This window comes from Myzus persicae, unplaced genomic scaffold (genome assembly GCF_001856785.1).
Source record: "Myzus persicae strain clone G006 unplaced genomic scaffold, MPER_G0061.0, whole genome shotgun sequence".
Lineage (NCBI taxonomy): Eukaryota > Metazoa > Arthropoda > Insecta > Hemiptera > Aphididae > Myzus > Myzus persicae.
The window spans coordinates 409431-432653 of NW_019104056.1; the positions used below are offsets into that span (position 1 = coordinate 409431).

Below are 23223 nucleotides of genomic sequence, written 5' to 3' on the forward strand. Positions count from 1 at the left end.
TCAAGAACCCCCAGGGGAAGGGCTCGACAGCACCATAGGGGTAGAAATCCGGCGCCACGGCCGACTTTTATTACGTTCGGCGGCCGCGAGGCGTATCGCTCCGCGTGCGGAAAACCGATTCCCTCCGCCGCCGCCGGATGATAGCTATATTTATAATGGTAAGCCACTGCGTGCTACGTATATATATGCGTGGACACCGACGTTTGCCCGTTGTAATTATTCTACGTGCGTATTATTTTACCGCCCCTTCCGACTACCACCAACGATCAACCCTGCTGCCCTACACAGACTTCCCCGCCCGGGCCACCCAAAGTGCCGCTGGCGTATATACAGAAACCATTATCCCCGCGGAAAATTAATTTTACCTTTGTGGCTTTGCGCACTTATATATTAAACGCATGCATATAGTCATTGTCAAGTAATATCGTTATTTCTATTTTCATCTCTTAAAACGAACTTCTTTTATATATTACATGCTCATATTAAAACATATTTGTTACTATATTAAATTTGTTACAATATTATATACTCGACTATACGCTTGTATCTATTGATGTATTAATAAATTCTTACGTGTAACTATTTGTCCTCCTCGATTTTTCTCTAGCGAATGCACGTGCACCACAAATCTTGGAGACATTTTTAATCGACGAATCGTGTTGGTATTTTGCAATTCATGTATATGTTAAAAAAAAACTGTGATTTTGAAATCGATTAATTAATTCTATGCAACATAACTCATGTGACACATGCTGTATATTTCACATTTAGTTCCTAGTGAAATGTATTTTAGTGCTAACAATGGAAAATATTATTGGGCCAAAGCTATTCAAGTTTTATTTTTAAATTATATTTCAATAACAAAAAGCTCCAACCAAGTTAATTTTATGAATATAATCATATTATTAAAATTTATTTTTTAGTTATATTTATAAGGAAAAAATGTTTAAAAACAATTTTATTTTAATAGTGATATTTGTCTTATAAACGTATGGCACATCATGATTATATAATATAACATACTTTTCCTAATATTATAATGCCACTATAATGCCAATTTATTTGCTTACACATTTATTTTTAAATATTTAATTTCGTCATATTTTAGGAAATATTTATATTAATATTTTATTATTTTTAAGGAAAACGAGCTTTCGTTTATATATATATAGTACATATTACAATATTTTTAACTGTTGGACTAATAGTAGATATTAACTTAAGAATTGACTTCGATACTTTTTACCGACATTATAAATTAAATCTGAATTTAAACGAATAAGTACGTAGATATAATGTATAAGTTTTACAAGTTAAAAACATAATAAATTATCTAGGTTTAATAAAATGTTGTTTACAAAAACTAAAATAAAATTTATTATAAAACATTGAAAGTTAGTTTTTTATATTAGGCATACAACTAAAAAATAGTTTCTTGTTTTGAAATAAAAAAGGACTTACGCATTATGTGATAAAAACTTTTGTTTTAATTTACATTCATTAAATGATGACATATTTTAAAATTATAAAAAAAAATATTTTAGCTACTGTCTATAAATTATTTTCATAAAAATAAAATATTTTTAATTTTATAATATTATTATTATTTGCATAATGATTTATTTAAACTTAAATGTAATATAATTATGCAATTATTTGTAACGGACACTAAATAGTAAGTAATATAGCTTGTGTCAAATATTGATTACTTAATAACAAATATAGAGTAGGTACTAAATAAATAAATTGTAAAAAGTGTTCAGTTTTAAAATTTTAAATTAGGTACGACAAAAGTTCTGGTGTATGTGTTAAACATTTATCGTGACTTTTTATAACTTATACATAAATAATTTATTAAATGATCTATATAATTCGCCACTAAAAACGACGAGTGGCTTATCTACATAAAAACACAAGGTTTAGTGTTGAATTAACCAAAACTTTTTGTATTTTTGTCTTTTTGTATAAAATTACTGATTTGTGATTTCAATACTTTAGTTTTCTATGTAAACATGAATTATATAATTCAAAATGAAACACAATATAAAGTCGTGAAATTCGGCACATTATATTAAGTTACTAAAAACTACTTTCAATACATTTTGAAATTTGAAATTCACTGAATGGATGGGGGAGCATTTGGAGATGGTCAAGTTACAATTTACTTATAATACTACAATATTACTTATTTATTTCTCACGCCACTAAATAATAAATAATTTGTCTTACGCTTCCCAAATGACTTAAAACAATAATAATACTTAAAAAAACCTCTAAAATATCATTACTTTGGAAATCACTATGTCACGGTCGTTGATATTATCCACGAGTTCCCACGAATGTTTTGCGGAACAGAACGCAGTTACTGGTAATTTTGTACGTAAAAAATCATAGGCATGTGATAACGTGAATCGCTCTTTTCTGTATCCTTGTCGCTTAGGCTACGTCTCCCTTGATACGTGCATAAAAATGTAGTTCATTTTTTCAATAGACATCCCAATGCGACAGCTCAGCAGCAAGTAGAACACGAATCGCTGCTGCCTGCTATTGTTGTGTACAGCATAATATATAATATTATAGTACGTACATGTATTAATTTAGACCCGTATTTCATTTCTTTTGTGTGGATAAGTTTGATAAGTCACCGTGTAATTTTTCATCGTTTTTATTTAAAAAAAAACAGACACGTGTTGATGGGGAGAGAGCAAAAATGGGCTGTGTTGGTTTACGTGGCCGAAATGTAACAGGGTTAAACGATTTTACATCAGGTTGAAGTTATCGTTTATGTAATTGAGTTTATTATATGTAATTGACATTTAATGATACATCGTAGTAGTTAGTATAATAGCCGTCGTTTGGATTCTATTGTTCCTTTCAACACAACCGATTTGACGAGAATTCGGAAAATAAATTTTCACCTTTTCTTATTGACTGGACAAGTACACTTGAAATATTTCTACAGCCTGAAACTGTTTTCGAAAATCACTTGGTATGCGTGTATAAATAATATAGTGTTTTACATTTGAATAAAATATAAAAATAAATTACCTAAAAATATTCTTTGAAAAAGTTTACTTCAAATATTTCATATCTTATATTATTATTATTATATTCTTATGCATAATTTGCATACATTTATTGTAGTCCTCTGTTCAGGAATATTAAATATTTATTTAAAAAATCTACTAGAATACATCATATCTAATATTGTTTTGATTGAATTAAATTAAATATTTTTATTCCTGTTTTTATTTTTAAATCGACTATTATAATCAAATATCTCTTTTTTGGTCTTATGTGCAATGCTTCTGAGACCGGATTAGGATCATCCTATTAAAATGCATTGTAAAAAAAAAAGAAATATAATAATAGTGAACAGAATCATAAACTTGATTTGACGCTACGTTCAATTCAAAAGATACGGGTCTTTTTTGTGCCCTTTAACAAACGAATAAAGAATATTAGTCGGTGTCCCACGGTATATAAAAATCCAATAAATATAATTATACAATGATGTCTTAGTGTAGACTGTAGAGCTTATGAGTCAGAAATACAAAAATCGTACCTATTAAATATTATTACTTAATTTCATTTTGTTAATTTAAGCTTTTAAATCTGATGGTGACTCATTCTTGATTTATGTAGATATGTATCAATATGTATTATATTTATTTGTTAATTTTAATTTTTTGTTATTGAAAATTCTATGATGATATGATCTCGTTATTATTTATTTTGACATTTATTAAATAGGTAGGATCTTTTCAGTTATTAGGTATACCTATAGAAAAACCAAATATTTTTTTAAAAGCAACCTATTTTATTATGTATTCTCGTACGTATTTATTGACTATCTCACAATGCGTACAAATATTATATACCCTTTCTGAAATTACCATTTGAATACATTGGATATCTTTTGTTAAATTGCATGAAGGTTACACGTTCACTTGTATGTGCAAGTACTTAATGTCCGTTTAGCTGTGCTGCTTAGTCATTATATTATACGCTATTATTATATGTATATTCATTATTTGATATGGTTTTTATACTAAAACCAAAATTGTGGCGTTTGAAATTTATTTTGAATTTTTACTATGTGTTAAATGTAACAATTATTTCATTTAATTCAATTGCATCGAACTGATTAACTTTTAACAATGTCATAATTGTATTTAAGCCATAATAGTGGTTGAATCGATTACATTTTTAATTGCACTTATTATTTGATAATTTATGTACGGTAATGCACTCTAAAAACAGTTATTATTATTCTATTAAAAATCAATAGATAATTATACTTATATATTCTAATCATATTAAAAAGTGTTTAAAAAGGTATTTAAAAAGGTCAAAATTTAATAATTACCTATACTTTAGTATAGGGTATTTAAAATAGTAAATAATACTCTAGGTAATAGTGATAATTAGCTTAATTAACTATTATATGTGAATAATATAAGTGAAAAATAAAAATCATAAATACATATATTTAAAAATAATTATTTTTTTAATATTAGTAATAACTAATAAGTAATAAGTATAGGGAGTTATGATATAATGAGTTAAATGATTTCGTTAAAAAAAATCACTGCATTATTTTTTGAAGGGACATCACGTATTGATACGGTTTAACAGAGTGTAAATGTTTGATGAGTAATTAAAAGTAAAATATGTACGGAAGGTTTAAAATAGAAGGGGAATATTTGAACCTGTGATTCTGATTCAGATGATTAATTGTGCATCGAAAATCGTCTTTTAATTGCAGGATGATCACACTGAGGCAATGACAAAGGATTTTCAACCGTGGTAAAATGAGTTCAACGAGCCACTGTCGTTCCGTTTGATGTAATTTCATGGTGTACCTATTCCTTTAAGCCTCTTGGATAAAAAAAAATGTATACGATTCAAAGTATTTTTGTTTATATCCTATTAGTGAAGTGGTTATCCATGTCTAGCCACTATTGTAAATTTTAACTTACTTCTGGAATACGTTTAAGTTGAATATTTAAATTGAGATAATCATGAAAAAGTATGAATGTATCCTGTATTAATAAAATAATATTATTTTTTTTATTTTTAAAATTACTAAAATAGTATAGTCCTCTGATTTGATTTTAAATATTTTAATAGATAATTTCTAGGCTTTTATATATATATTTTAAAGTACCTCAGTAACATGATAGGTAATTTAATAGAATTAATTTATAAGTTGATTGTGTGATTTTAGAAACTTCGAGATTGCGCAAAATATAAACATATTTCTCAAAAGCATTAGTCTAAAAATGTAAGAATAAACATTTGATACGGATGATTAACATAGAGCTTAAATGAGAAAAATTGACCTACGTGTCTCTATAATTTGTTGATACTTATTAATCACATATTGTATTGTATAACTGTAAATAATCAAACGTTGAACATTTTTCTTCAAATTAGTGTCGGATAAAATGTTGTCATTATATGGTGAACACTGAAAGTTTTTAAATCAATATAAAATAAATTGATATAAAAGTCGATAACTCTGTATCATACTCCATATGTTTATAATTTATCATTGACATGTGTGGTGGTAGTGGTATTTATATATTGAACGAATAAAAAACAATAGTTGTCAGTAGAAAATTGTATCTTATATCTATTAAATTATTCATTATACAGTATGGTGGCAATTTTCCATAAAAACTTACTTAGAAGTATTCTCATCATATTGGTGATAATATCTTAATAGGCCACATAATATTATATAATACTCCGATATTCGTGTGACACTGTGTAAAGAATAATTTAGTTCAATTGACCATCGGTATGTGAAAAGGGTATTCTCTAGAAGTATTTATGCAGGACTAGTACATTTATGTTTGCTTCTATTGAAATTTAAAATTGTATAATAATTAGTAGATACACATAATGTAATATTTAAAGGTCAATTTAATTTGTTACGGATGCAATTCTTCATTTTCGTTGAACAAATATCAGTTAACAATATTTTGTTATTATATTTTTACCTCACATATAGTTGTAATTATCTACATTTTTTGATTTATTAAGATACCTACATAAATTCTATTTTACCAGGTATTTTTTTTCCTTACATTTAGGGGAATTTTCTTTAAATTTTACCAAGAACCTTTAATGTTTTACTACCTTTTTTTGGGGAACTCTTTAACTTAAAAATTCTAAATATATTTGAAACGTTTTTAGTGTGAGTACATTTTGTTTATGTATTGTACTTGGGCTTTGGAATTTATATAACTGACTAGTGACTGGTAATGTAAAACTTTTGGTATTCGGATGTCATTTATGTACAATAGCTCTATACTTTATTAAATGTATGACCACTCTGTGCATATTAATAATCTTGTGGTGGACCATTATTTATTTCGTTGGTTATCTAGGTATAACTACGAGGACTGCAGAGCCCTCAGATGTATGGTATATCATTTTACTCTTTGTGTCTCTTGTGGTACTGGTGCAGTAAACCAATTTTTAATGCAATTAAATTACTGTTCCATTTTGTTACTCCATCAATGTTTTTAATAATATTACAATTTATTATAAATATTATAGTGAATTTGTTATTTTTTTTTCTAAAATTAAGTAGGTTCTTTAGTTTCTTCTGTCTAAGTTATTTATTATTATAATAATAATGCAATTTACACTGGTTATTATAAGTATAATATAAAATAAAAGGTTTATTCAAAAAAATATTATAAAAACTATGTTGATAGGTACCTCTGATTTATTAGCAAATATCTACTAAAATGCTAAATTATAAGCAAAAACAACATTTGCCATTCGTATTAATAGTAACTATATAATATGGATGGACGAACCAGAGGTATACTAAAAAAACAACAGGGCACAGGCTGACGTCATTTTGTAGATTCGAATTTCATTAATCATCCATCATCACAAGCAACTTTAACGCAATTACTATGTCCGTCCGACCAACGGTTTCCGTATTTAGGTCGGTAAACGGTTTTTTATAAACGATAGTAATAATATATATTGATGTATTGTTTCTTTTTATTTAAATACAAACAATATGTATATATTTTATTATTATGTACATTGTATATACACATATACTATGTATGGTCGTCATGGTAACACTCGGTGCCCCTAACGTTCACATGATTCCTATTAGAAGGGTCATTTGAATGTGTTGTTGGCGCCCTCTTTAATTTCTCCCCAGCTTGGCTAACGAAATATACACGTGGACATTTAAATTATAAATCATGTCAATTATACAAAACATATTATACATATTATTTTTACACATATTATCACGGAGTACCGAAATTGCTTTGATTTTATTCGCTGACTATTCTTCCTTATTTTTAATCGATAGAAGAAGATGAGTTGTGTACATTATAGTGAAGTTTTACTTTGTCGTTTAACTATTCCGTTATGGTAATAAAGAGTAGAAATTATCGCAACACAATAAAATGGTGTGAGTTTAATGAGTCGCAAGCGAACGAAATTAACATAATGTTTATTTGTTTTCTGTGTTTTTAATACGTCACTCCTAATATAGTGTATATTTAAACGTATTTAAATATGGATATATTTTTTTCTAGATAAATATACAATTATTTAAAATTATTTATTTAAATATCAGTTAAAGTAAATTCAAATTAATGATAATATCTATTTGAAATATATAATAAGTATGTACTATGTATGTTAAATATTAAAGTAAACATAAAATATAAGAGATGCATTTTATCCTTGCATTGTCATAAACATTTAAAAATATATTAAAAGTGTGTTTACAATTATTGAATTTATATAACCTTTTGTTTTAATTATCACAATGGAATTTTTATAATTATCATTGCTGTATGCATTTACAGATGTAGAGATATTTGCAGCCATAGTACTGATACTAGAACTAGGTTAATTATTTATTGAAAAATAATTACCTTTTTAACAATATTTTGTTGATTTCAATATGTATATCCATATAATATAATATTTATCAAAAGAAAATAGGTTTGATTTGTCAAGGTTTTTTTGTTGGTATTTTTAAACTAATAAAGTTATGTTTTCTTGTTGAAATTGGGTCATTGTTGTAATCTGCGTCATGAATATATATCATGAATACGACAATTAATTTTATTTATATTCTAAAAGGTTTGGGTACAATCATTTAAACTAACATTTAAAAGCTATACTTTTCATGTTATCATATACCTATATTTATATGGAACAATATTATTGTCCCTTAAAATTAGTTTGTGAAACATTTCTGTTTAATATGTTTTTATAGTTTAATAAAACCAATAAAACATTATCTTTTGAGCACCTATGTATGTTGTATACAGTATATATAACATAAATATTTAAGTATAATAATTATCTTTATCAATGCTTAAAGTATCTGAATAAATGTCATACAAAACTCTTGAGCTCTGATTTTAGAAAAAAAACATTCATATATATATATATTAATATTATATTATTAAGTGACTAGTGAGTAGGTATGCCTCACTTATGGTAGCGCGTTTGGCGCCGTTTCCTGCTTTGTATTGTGGAACTGGAACACATACGAGTACGCTAGCCAACCGGTTCGAAGGTTTATCGTTGAGAAAAGCAATCGATTATTATTAACCACGAAGCAAGGTCAAGTTTATATGTTTTTTTCAAACGAGATGTTTTAATGTTACTTTTGTTTTTATGGAATAAATAACGAACAGAACAATTTATTCGCTAGTGGGTCTCTGGCAATTTAATCACTTTCACCACGAAAGTCGTGACCCACCAGGCATAGTATAAAACAGTCACTATTGCGTCCATTAATAACTATTATGAAAATAATATAATGATATTATACTCTCGTCTCTCACGCGAACCGGAGGGAAATTAATGTACTGCGCAATTTTTCAATGTAGATAATATTATAATAATATTTTGTGTGCCGTTTTATAATTTTGTGGTTGTTTATTTATGATAAAAACTTTAAAATGTCGAAACCGGTCCCTATGCTAATACGTGATAATAGATAAAGTATTAACATCCTTTTATATTTATCAGTTTCATTACATAAATTCTTGTATTTGTCGTTTTTATCTATGTGTAAAACGTTTAACTTATCAAATAATAATGATTTATTGTGTGTTATTTTATTAATAAGCGACCTTTTAGTAATGGCACCATTTTGCGAAGCTTGAGCTTTGTTATTAACACTTTGTGAAGATTGTAAATAGATAGCTAGGTAGTTATAATATTACTCTGTCAATGGCTTTTATATAAAACGTCTTCATTGTTTCTCCATGAAAAAAAAAAACTATAAAATACCATCAATGTATGTGCTCAGCTGTGATGACACCCTTGTTATACACTGAGGGGGTGCTATGATCTTGATTACTCCTGAATCCTCTGACCTTTTGTTACGTGGCATTTTACATACATTTTATTATGTGTTATGAGTAAATTTTTGTTGGTTATATTTTGTTGTTGAAAATAATATATGCATTTACTTCGTTTATGTATCCAAGTGATATATTTTTGAAATATTGTTTGCAACTAAGAAAATCCTAAGCCAATTTTTTTAAATTAAAATAAAAATAGAAAAATTGTATTAAATACTACTCGTTAATCGATTAAATATATTATAAAGAACTCCATTAAGAGAAAATGTCCGAACTTTCGATTAATGGTACCTATTTATTGAAAAAACATTTATTTACCTATTTATATTAAATAGTATAATATTCTGTTTATGTTATATTTTTATTAAACAATAATTTATTATCATATTTCATATTTAGGAAAACTATTGTTTAAAATTATCGTCCAACATATGAAATTGGATTATTTGATTTCCGATTTAAATAAGAGAATATAAGAAAACGTACCTTTTTAAAATTCATATACGGTATGCTAGTACTATTTAGTTCAAAAATCTTTATTGTAATATATATATTGTTTAGATATCATTTTCTTTTCTTATTACTCTACTGTACGATTTTTATTTGTATGTAATAATGTGTGCTGAATGTGTAACTAGAAGAGATGATTACACATATGTAATTAGTAGTTATTAATTGGTTAGTTTTATAATGTAAACAAAATATTATCTTTCTAATAACTAAATATTTGGTTAAGCATGCATAGTTAATTAATCAATGGGCCTACATAAATTGTTTTCTTACTGAATTTTATTAACTATAAAGTATTTTATTAATGTGAGTAATTCTAATAATACGATTTATTAGAATTTAAAAACAACAAGAAGTTATACATGGATATGTTTTTATTAAATTTGGATCTACCTTGGAAAATATGCATATATATATATTATATATATATAATATATAATATATTTTATACACCTAGCAGTTATAGCCGTTTGAAATATGTTAGTCCTAAGTTCTAACAATATTCAAAATGTAGTATGTATGTGATTGATTAAATGTGATGGTTTTTAAAAAGCAATATTGTTTGCTTTTTAAGTGATGTTTGTTTAGTGTACAACACTGTTTAGTGTAACAGTCACAACTTTCAGATCGGCTCTTGATTCAAGTGTTTAAATACATTGATAATTTGCTTCCAAACAACGTTGAAAAGTTGTGGATATCCATGACAATATAAACACAAATAAATGCATGCCATATCAAACTATATTTATACGTACATTTTACAAATTTACTTTTAATTGATCTCGTCACTTTGCGAGGTTTATGCTGTATACATTATAACCATTTGGGACCTTGTCGCACGGTTGTTACAACTAGCAAAGTTTTTTCCATACACATGCACAACAAAATGTATATTATTCTTAACGTGTTACACGCAAACCCACAGTATACACATACACATATTATAATGCACGGAGGTCGTACCGAAGCCCCCTAAACGTTTCCCAACTAAATCGATAGCTAACCCGGAAACTTAGGGATCTATGTTGGAACAAAAAAAAAAAAATACATAATAATAATAAAAACCGGGAGGGTCGGTTTTATTACCCAATAGGGCAATAGTAACGACTACTGGCGTAGAATTATCAACGGCACAATAATATAGACGATCTAGAGTTAGAACAGCGTAAAAAAAAAGTAATAATAAATAATAACAGTGAGTGTAGGGGAGAATATACTTGGAAAAATAAGCAATGTAAATTCAAGCCGAATATTATATTCCGAGCTGCTCGCTGGCCACAGCCAAACGCGTATCTAAAAGAAGTATTGCATTGCGTTAATATTATTCCTCACTCGTTTCTCAGTGCTTGACTATAATTTAATTTTAAACGATAAAAGTGGTGGAGTTATACTGCTATTATATTCTGTATTCTATGTGTATTATATTATAACGTAACTGCAGTTTTGATTATGCAATAAATATCTTACTTTTAATAGATGTCACGGATTAACGTATACAATTGGATGAAAGTCGTGAATGAAATTACCCTCTTATGTGGGACTACATTTTTCTAGACTTATCCTTTATATTTTCAATTGTTACAAAAATGATGTCACGCAACATTTTATCAATTACCAAATTATCTGTGTATAGTTATTCGTTTAGTACAAATTGTTCATGTAATTACGGAAATTATATTGTTACTTATTTATAAATTTGACTTATTTTAGATCACTGTGTTACTGTATTTTGTTTGAAATTAAGTTCGATATATAGTACTGGAACTATGCGACTTAATTTTTTTCAACTGAAGGAATCTCTTAATAATTTCTGAAAAAGTTGTAAGCTCTTCTCGTTACGTGATCGTACTGTAAGAGTAAAATACTGGAGCGTCTTTGATTTTTTTATCTAAAAATTGTAAAATGTTAAAAATTAAATTATACATTATATATGAGCCATACATAATTGAAAAAGTTATTTTCCTATATTTCTTTAAAATGTCTGAAGAACTAACACGTCCCACACATAGAATTTACAAACCCCTCTGAGTATGACACATGTGTAGTTGTAAATTGATGATTCACCACAAATTAATGAATAATAATTTTTTTTGACCTTGCTAGTTTGATGGATTTGAAAAAAAAATACCAATTAAGTGTATCTGTTAACTTAGTTTAATATTCATAGTTAATAGTTCAATGCTTTACAAAAAACAAAATGTTATAAGTACTACATTTAAGTAATATTAAATAAATTTAAGGTCTCTAGATTTTTAAAATTTTTTTTTCCGTAGTGCATTTATTGTTCATTAATTTAATAGTTTATTTTTTTTTTAATTTAAACGTGCATTGAATGTTTTTGCAGTTCTTAAGTTTTTGTATTGTTTGGCAGATTTTCAATTATAACGGCAACATTCCATCCCATTTATGTACTTAATAATAATTGTTAACAAACGCATGTGACCTCGACGAGTCAAAATCTACCACGCCTTTCAGATATTCTCATTCGCTACCGGTATTTAAAATCAATTTCCTATTCAAAATTGTATGTGTCTTACTCTTAGATACACACTTCATTGACAGTTTACTGTATGAGATCTTTCTTTATAGCGTATTGTATTTTTAAAACCTTTAATCACATATCACAATTTTTTTTATGAAATGTATGTTTTTGTTGACAACTAAATATAAATAATTCTATTGGTCTTCTAAGCTTATCTGCTAATTATTGTTTGAAATCTAATCAAATGTTTTTTATTTTGCTATTTCTCAGAATAAATATTCCTTTTATGCCATTCAAAAATGTCAAACGTGTTAAAACAATAAGTATCTTAAATGGTATGAAATTTGTTTATTTATCTAATTGTTATTTCTAATAACCGAATAGAGTAAAAAAATAAACATAATAATGCTTGACAAATATTCACAAGCTTTTAACAACAATACACGATAAATACAAACATTTGAAATAAAAGCATTTATTTGTCCGTCTTTAATATTGCGATGTCTCTTTGTATGGTCGAACCTAAGCAAAACCATATTTGTTCGTACAATTCGTTAGGTTGTTTATAATATATTATGCACACAACACAAAATATTAAAGGTGGACTCCCATGAGTATTTATTGTTTCGGATACATTGTCTTTAGTCCTTTGACGACGAAATAGTAGGTGTCTTATTGTAATCATGAATAATAATAGTTATGCTGAAAAGTATTTTTCCGAAATTGGCGGTATTCAACGAAGGATTGTAAAGTTAACTATCAAAGTCAATGTTTTTTTATGCTAATATCGGTACAAATTTTAAAATTGTATCCAGATGTACTTAGAATCATAATGTGTTCAGTGATTTTCCCAAAATTAAGAGAGCTATTAATGAAACTCTCGAGATTGCACGTTACACTTTCGTTCTCTGCGGCGTTATCGATTTAACGCGAGGGTTAGGGTTTTCTACTTGTTCGCCCGTTTGTCCTACAAGGGGTTCCCAGCTCGTTGTTAATACTGTCGGGCAGGGGGTATAGATATGAAATCACTTTCATAATATTTTTAATACCCGCGGCTAATAGACTCGAGATTAAAAGCTATTTACACGATTATTTCTTAAACAATGGTGACGATAAAAATAGGTATTATATTATAGTGAATAAAAGACGGGTCACGGATGTAATCTATGATTTCTGAACTGCGAACAGTATAGGTAAAATCCAAAATCTGATGCTTATATTTTGTACCATAACTAGGTATGGTATTTTAATAAACAAATATCTATTTGCACAGGACAATGTTGAGTGATATATTGTTTATTTGTATCTTACATACTAACATACTGAGTCGAGTTTTTACAATATCAAGTATTGTAAATCTATGCTTTATAAGGTTAACAGAAGGCATGGCTTGAAGAATATCATCTTAAAGTTTATCGGCGCTAATAAATATATATTATAATAATAACAATAGACAATTTTGAGATTCCATACAATTGACTTGACTGACTGACATCTAAGGCGTTGTTTCGTTTGGTTTTGTTTTATTATGGTAGAGTATACCTGCACTTCGAACCCATCTTGAAAAATTGGCCTGTCAACACTAAAAGCTATAGGTGGTGCAAGGCTACTGGAGCATTAGTCATATTTTTACTCGCTTCGCTTGTTAGGCTATGAAAAAAAGCAATCCAGATAATGGTCCCTAGCTGTTTAATTATCATTATTTATCCTGTTTTTGTATATGCACGCAACAACCGAATTTGGGTTGCGTGCCTATTAACAATCAACTTTTTGGTTCGGCGTTATTTAATAAAGGTACCAGATATGCCTTAAAACACAATTAACTGTTGTAAATTATTTTGTGTATGGTGGTTTAAATTAAATATTTATTTCGTATTTTAAAATTGTTTGAAAACTGATCACAATAATGGATCAGAAGTGTGAACAAAAAAAAAGAAGAATAAATAATGAAATAAATATTAATGCTAAATGTAGTGTTATTTAAGTATTCAAGTATTAAAAACTGCTTTTAGTGTGTAGTTTGTTGAATAATACATATTAATTCTGTAAAGTTTTGAATTGTGTTAACATTTTTTTTCGACCTCTAACGAGTTACATATATTTTATACTCAGGAATAACCTGGAGTATATTTTTCGTTCGTTTAGTGAATTATCAATTTAAGCATCAATATCAATGAATTCAATCAATTTTATTGAAATGTTATAGATTTTATTTCTATATTATTAATTGTATTAGACATTTCAAAAACCATACATCATCATCATGAAATTTATTCGATCTTAACCGTTTTGTGTTTATGACAATTAATAGGTATACAATTTTTAACTGAATATGCTTACTTAAACAAATATCATAGTATTTTTCATTATAAATAAAAAATATATGTATACTTGATGTGTACGTTTTTGACTGTGTTCTAATTTAATTTGACACATTGAAGACACCCTTATGAACTATAAATGAATAATTCATAATACTTTATAAAGAAAAATGATTTGTAATTTGTTTTTCTCGTTTTTGTAAACGACAAACGTGCAATGATTCATCATAATACAAACTATTTTACATTTTAATTATTCGGATGTCACTACAGTATCACTATAATATCACTGACTGTTATTATTACACTATTTTATTCTTTTATTAAATATAATATACAAATATTTTACTATACAAATTATAGTAGGTAGGTATTTTTAAAATTTTTTTTGCCATAATATGAAAAAAATAAAACCATAAAAAAAATGGTGGGTATGAATCATTATATTTTTGTTCTTTGTTCATGTGCAATGTGCCAATGTGTATTCTGTATGCAGATTGTAGAGTACCCTGCTCTGCTCCTCTTCCGCAGTTCACGTGTCTTATGTAGTTATATGTGTATAATTCATATTATAATGACTAATGAGGATTGCGTTAACGCTCGCGATCTACCGGCCAGATTCGTTTCATATTTCGGTGCACATCCTAGGAACTATCAAGGCTACATCGATTGTTTAATTTTTCAAAATCAGAATCACCCTACTAGGTTAGATCGTCAAATAATGTTACATATAAGCTCTCAGATATTCCAAAAATGTAACAAGGTCTCTTATTTCAGCCATACATGTTTTAAGAAAAATATCAAATTATGCCGAAGGAACCAAAATAACACTATACGAAGTCGGTTTTCATGTATTTCTAATATATTATCGCAATTAATTTCAATATTAAACCGTGTCTTTAGCCTGCTAATTTCTTTCATATCATTACCTACAACGGCTTATCTTACCAAAGGTTATCTCTCATTAATTTATCCATTATCACATTAATTTACTATTTACTTGTAATCGTAATAGGTATTTATTTATTATTATATATTATGTGCTGATACTATAGTATGTAGGTTCAGAAAGAACAAAAAATAATTTTTACAAATCTGTTTAATTATCGTATTATTATATTTTTTATACAATATCGGTAGGTATGTATGTAAATGTGTCCTTGTTTTTACGATCTTGCATAAACTCAAATGGTATAAGACTGGCATTTTGTATTTCATTTATAAACGGTTTGTGTCAGTAAAATATTAATCATTCAATTATGCAATTATAAGTATTTAAAAAGTGATCGTATGAATGTGATTGAATTCGTTTGTTATTACTCATTAGATATAATAAATAATTCGCTGTTTGCTGTGCACTACAGTTTTTGACCGCGATTCAATGTTAGATAATAAATAATACATGGGAACTATTTTGATACATTTAACAAAAACGTTTTCTTTATTTTCCTTATTGGCACTTAATATTCCAATAACTAATGAGGCTACCTAGTTATAACTAATAATACAAGGCACTTCGTGAATTTATACCTGCAGTGATTAGATGTCACACCCTCCTCATTGTCATTGTCATAATTTTAAATCGTATAATAATCATAATATATTCAAGTACCCATATCGTAATTGTATTTTCTTGTCTACTAACATTTATTTTATGTATCGTTTCAGATCTATAGTATAATCGAGAGGAATCAAATTGCCAACTCGACGATACATTTAAGAAGTGTTACAGTGTTCGCTCCTCACAACGAAGCGTTTTTGAAGATAATTAAACAAGATAACGACGATGAATATTTACCATGCTACCATATAAGTGAGTAACAGTGGTTTTTTTTAGCGATTTCCTACTACAATTTAGGATGTGTAAATAATATATGAAATTCGTCGTATATAAACACTCCCAAAGGATATTGTTGGTTGAGTAGTACTCGGTAATAGGGCTCAGATAAACATATTTAATCCCCACGGGGCATTGAAATAAAAAAATAATGTATTTTACGCTTTATTTTCTTTTGTGTAAAATTTATTTATTTGTAGAAGTAGCTATTATTATTTTTATGGAAGAAAATGTGACAGTTCTTACATTGTTATTCATTAGGTACTATCTATATTGAATTTATTTTTGATTCTAATCATTGAAGGTTATTTAAACTGATTTAAGTTTTTTTACAGCAAATATTTTTTGATTAGTACTTGTCAATTTAAAATTACTCCTTTTATTATGTATAACTTTTGCGATCAAATATTAAAAAATAATATTTTAATAAACTATAATATACTATACCTGATACAAATGAACATTATATTATTTAAAGTGAGACCAATTATGAGTTAACTCGAGGGTGGTACATATAAACAATGGGAAGGAAATAATATATTTTATTTTCATATAAATTATAAACAATGATACTCAGTTTTCACAAAATGGGGGGTAGATGCAGATGAAAGGAAGTGTATTAGGATGTTACGGTGCATTAACTTACCAGAGTGTCACGGGCTTTGGGCTTAATAACGACAGTACACCGAAGTTCAGACCACCTTGACCGGTGGTTTTAAACGCGTTTGTCCGTTAAAACCGCGACAGCCGGATCACATCGTCCACAGAATTTTCTTTTTTAAGTACCGTTGTATGGAGCACATGGTATAATGTAATTGTATATTATTATTAATGTCTACCCGACACCATCGTTACATGTTACGAGCAGAGTCAATCACTAGTTGACCACAAGTATACGTACGTATATAACTTCCCTATTTTGTACTGGCATGTCAACAACTAACAAGTACAGTCAGTTAAATAGATATAATACAAAAATATTCGAATGCAATTTAGTATTTTTTAAAGCATTAAAAAAAAATATAGGTGGATACTTCATCTACGTGGTATGTGAATAAATGACCATATCGATAAAAATATAAGTGTATTTATAGTTTTACGACTCTTTGGTTTTTTTGTCCGAATGTATAGCTTCATAATAATAGGTTACTAAAATATGATGTTATACTTTTTTTATTTTAATAAAATTATTTTGACTATTTAGAGATTTTCATAACATAATATATTAATTTTGCTTTTCAATAAACCATTTCTCAAATGTTTTTAATTTTTTGGTATGTATTTTCTGAATGTTTTGGCTTAGATTAGAAAAATGTGTATACGAAAACATTATTTTTTGTTTTTATGTTAAATGTTTGTATCTCATTTATTTACATATATAACATATATACATCGCGATTGAAATGCTAAATTTATCCTCCAGTACCGACGTCTAAAAGTATTCGTTGTTTTGTAATGTAATTTATTCCGTACGTGTTTTTTTTTTTCATAAAACAGTGTTGTGCTCTACCTATTTATTTTACGGGGCCTAACGCATAGTATTGTTATAGTACAATAATAATTATTTTTAGTTTTTTTTTTACCTCCATTCTTTGCGTCTGTTTTTTCAAGGAACTTCAGCATTTCTTATTTGACACGGTGCGAGTACGCTTATTAGAAATTAAAATCTCCCATGTGGATACTGCACATGCAAGTTATTTTGTACCGGTATGAATATACGCTGTTAGTATTTTCTATTCTAAGGTCATTGAGCGTTTGGCCTGGGGATGGAACACGCGTCCTGCTTGACACATTTGTTTGGGCCACACCGTGGTGTCACCTTGAACATTGTTTACGTGATTTAAAATTGTACATCTTCATCGTTTTGTAAAATAAAAACTCTTGTTCACTTAAACGTTCAACATATGGATGAAATTATACTGGGATTCATATAGAATATACTCAGAGTTATAAAATGTTTTTGCTCATACAGAAATCGGAAATAAAAATTAGATTAAACATCGATTCATTCATACTTGAAGTCTAACAAAGCATATATTTTATGCAGATAATATATATTAGACCTACTTCAAAGTAAAATTCAATATACAATAGAATATAAGCAGTAGGAAGCAAAGAAAAGCGACGAACCCCTGGTTTACCTACCTATATATTATCATTTATTTTATAATATATAATATTATAAAATCAATGCCTATATTTTGTATACTTTATTGATGAGTCCAAAATAAAATACAACTAACAGTAATGCAATATTGGATATGTAGTATTTAGAATATTAATTCAATTAATAAAACAATATAATATTATAAAGAAAATAATATAAATAGTTATCAAATATTGTTATTATTAATCCATATTAACTACAATAAAAAAGCTCATGGATTTACAGAAGCTAACTAAAAAATATTGAAAATAATCAAAATGCATTCTCGGGACTTGATAATATCTGTCCAGCAGTAAAAAAGTAAAAATTAGATTGAAAAAAAAAATGCTTTTATACATCATATTTGAAGATAAAATGTGAATTAAATTATACATAAATAGTTTTTTGTTATTTAATGAATCGCGGATACAAGAAAAAGATTTATTTATAACAAGAGTTTCCTTCTAGTCGTTATAAAACACTTTTTGGTATAATAAATGCATTGTTATACACTATATACATTATATTTGTTATACTTTAAATAAAAAAATGTAAGTAATGGCTTTTAAAGCACCAGGATCAGCATCACTTAAATTTAAAATCTTACGAGGATAATTTTCATTTTTTATCCTAGGTTTTAAAAATCATAATTTTATATCTCATGGTTTTTCAACTTTTCATAATAACAGTTACCTATAATATTTTTATTCAAATATATTATATCTTTATCACTGCATGATATATAGTTTAATCTATATTTTCCTTCATTATTGGGGTGGTCCAGCTGTTTATTTTACAAAATCATTTTTGTAGCTCTTGAGAATTTTTGCTTTAGAAAAATATGTAAATAGCTGAAATGTTAATTTAAATTTACAGCAAATGTACCAATGAAATTGGAACAATTGGGAAAGTCGGTATTTTCTGAACTAGATGGTAATCCGCCCATGTGGATTACAAAGAAAAGTCCAGAAGAGATTTACGTTAACCAGGCTAAAGTCGTCTATCATTTGGCTAATTATGAACACAATAATACAAATGGAAAACCTCAAGTAAGAACGCGTTAGCTAACCAAAGTTCTTCAATTTCAAAAAATGTATTTTATTAACTTTTGCTTTTTAACAGGTTTTGCACGTCATTGACCAAGTTTTACAACCTTTGCGAATGAAGAAAAATAGTCCTCAAAATGTTTACAATCCTAATGCATGGGAATTCATGGAAAATGCTGAATACCTGGATTTAGATAGTTACCACACTAAGTAATTATATTATATACTTTTCACGTTATTCAAAAGTTTGAGCTCTTATTTAAGCTAATGTGTTAAAACTTTAAAGGAAATTATTTACCTTTAAATATTTTTGTTAATTGTGCAAGTCTTACAGTAGCCATAAGTGAGATGTGTGTAGAGAAGTACCCAAATATAATATTGTGCGAGGATAAAAACGTTGAAACACTGTTAGCACTGTATATACATTTAATGTATAGATAAATGGCCTGCAACTAAAATCAAAAAACTATTTTTAATCATCATGACCATAACATAATCTCAATGTTGAACTTTGAAGACATTATGTTAATTACAAATCCATATTGATATATTGCTAATATTTTCTTTTACAAATGCATTTAATTGTATTCACGTAATACAACTGTACTGGACATATGCGATATAACAGTTTTGCTATGTTATATTTTTGTAAGATAAATGTGTGCAGTGTTTTAACAACTAAAGGTAAAGGGTTAAAATTTTAAAATTAAAGGCGTATACATGAAATATTGATTATTGTGCACCTTCGGTATGTACGTATAGTATGTTCGCGCCATTCGTCTAATTTAAATTTTGTCTCCTTTAGTTAATATTTTACATAGGTCTTAAAATTAAATAAGTGTACCTATTATACCTAATTATTTTAACATTCAACTTCAAAATTTCTATTTCCGACTACCTAATTTCAAGTTTCTTTTTTTCTGACCATGATTGTCACAATAAATTAAACCCTATAATAAACACAGACCTGTGTAGAGGTTTTTTAAATTATATTTTGTGGTTGAAATCATCTACAGTTATGTGCACATATATTCTAGTGTAACTCCAAAACAGATTACAAAACAATTGTTATCATTTGTAAGTTATTTAAAACAAAATATTTTTTATTTCTTATAAAAACAATTTTACCATACAATAGTAAATAGATTTTTGGTGTTGATTTTATATTCATTTATGTATTTTCTAAATATTTAATAACCGAAACTAAAAATACTATCTTAATATTACCTTTTTAGTAAATTATTATCTAGTTGTTTTACGCATGTATTTTTGTGTTATTTTTTTAAAATATTCTTGCTACCAAGGTAACTTGTTTTGTTTTTATTAGAATTCGTATATTTTTAAAAACGACTCTATGAATTCAAATAACAAATCTTAAGTATGGTTATTCTAGGATATTAACAAAACAAGTCTTGTGCAACATTAATATTTAGAAATCGCAGTGCATTTTATTTAGATATATTTACGTACGGGCGTCGTCCGAAAATTGTCTCCGAACTGAAGAGCAGATTGCTTTGTCTTGTACAACTCATTTCCTTTTGTACTGTTTCTTTTAATTACATTTAATCGTTTTCGCTTCAGTCCTTTACACCCACTTTCATAGTTTGTTTAATTACCTCATTGAGGGGACTCCATACCACCTCGGTCAGGGGCATACCACGCATTTTTACCCGTACATCCTGTTTATCGTTGGCAAATCGTTAAATACAGATCATACCCGTTCCTTTATATTTATCAGAATAATTGTGTATCTAATTTAACTTTTAAGTACTAAACTAAATTACGGAAATAAATTATCAAATTCAAGCGGCATTTTATAACTGTTTAATATTTTACAAATTAAGTATAAAAATGAAAATATCAATATTAATTTTTTTCTCGTAACTAATACTTATCAAATAAGAATTAATTCGTCATCAAATTGGCTATTTTCTTAATTTTATATAAAAATAATATTGGTTAGTTGGAGTGTTGAAAGCTGGTACATTTAATTAGATATTAAAATGTAATGTTGTATTTGCTCTGTTCAGTTTTTCTTTACCTTAAAAAAAAAAAAATAAATATGTTTTCAAGTCTATTCAAAATAATTTAAATGTTTTAGAATAATGAAAAAAGTTTTTCTTGAACCTAATTTTACCATAATATTAACCATCGCGGTTATGGGTTTTTGCAAAAAGCAAACAATTTTTGCAAAATATATTTTCGCATACAGCAATGTAAAGTGAAGCGTATAATTAATTTACGTAAAAACGTAAAATAGTACCGTAATATATGTATACTGATATTTATATTGAAGTATTTAAAAGAACAACAGATAAAATGACCATGAGATAATGTGATGATAATAGTGTCTAAAATTAAAAAAAAAAACACTTTTAGGATAAATATAGGTGGATACTTTATCTAATTAATATTTATATAGATATTTCAAGTTGATGTATTCATTTAATTTAATTATTTTCTAGTACTTTTTTACAACGAGTACAAAATTTGGATAAGAAGAGCGTATTCTCCAATCAAGGCGGACATACATTTTTCATACCCGTGGACGAAGTGGCTAATGTAAGTTTATAGACGTTATGTAGTTAATAATTTATTTTATATTGTGTTGTTGGTTGGAAAAATAATATTATCATTCGTAAAAATGGAAGTCTGTGTTAGGTTGATAAATAGTTCCAAAAGATGGACTGAAATGTAATAATATCTATTTCACACATGGCCATTATACTATTTTTGAGTGTTCCATAAAATAAACATCGCCTTTGACATTATAATGTATAGGTAACATGATCACGAAGTATCATTTTAAAAGTTATTTCATATCTGAGTATTTGTAAATAATGAAGGTAAAATATTATAATATTCATCATGACTGTCTCTTTTAGTTTTATATTTGTATGCTACATTTCAAAATTAAAAATAGATGTTTTTTTTAATATGAATTTCATTGATATTACTAACACTCTACAACTGTTATTTTTAATCAATTCAATATTATATTCAGTTGATAATATTATAATTATATATTATTCATATAAATTCGTAATAATAGTTTGGAGAGTTTTCATTGTCTAAAATCGTGTAGGTTTTAGCTTTCACCATTGGTAAACATTGTTATAATATAGGAGTATATAAGCTTTATTTTTTGTAGATAATATGCTTCTAAAATATCAATATTACGTTAATCTCTGTGTATATCGTGACCGAACTATGATTTCAAGAGTGAATTGTTATCATCAGTATTTTTAATGATTCTAATGATCTACTTAATTTTTGGAGAGAACCTGTTTCTAAATCTAAATGCCAAATGACATCGTAATAGTGAAGTTATATTAGATTTTATGTTTTCAATGTCGGGAATAATAAAATGTTAGTATCCTTCAAAATTAGAATAGGTGTATATTTTTTATGTTAATTATTTATAACTTATAGACAATTAACATAAAGATGCAATATAATTCAAATACATAAGTTATAAAATCTAAAATGTATATAGTATATAAT

General features: G+C 27.1%; 1 protein-coding gene across 4 annotated transcripts in view; it reads left to right on the plus strand.

Moving 5' to 3' along the window:
- The window catches only part of LOC111038178 (fasciclin-1), a 67438-nt gene that overhangs the window by 35549 nt on the left and 8666 nt on the right, over positions 1-23223 (plus strand). For all 4 annotated transcript variants that reach the window (XM_022321166.1, XM_022321169.1, XM_022321167.1 and 1 more), the window contains exons 2-5: positions 16359-16503; positions 19550-19722; positions 19796-19929; positions 22185-22281. In XM_022321166.1, coding sequence (XP_022176858.1) covers positions 16359-16503; positions 19550-19722; positions 19796-19929; positions 22185-22281 — 549 coding nt within the window. The remainder of the gene's footprint in view (positions 1-16358; positions 16504-19549; positions 19723-19795; positions 19930-22184; positions 22282-23223) is intronic.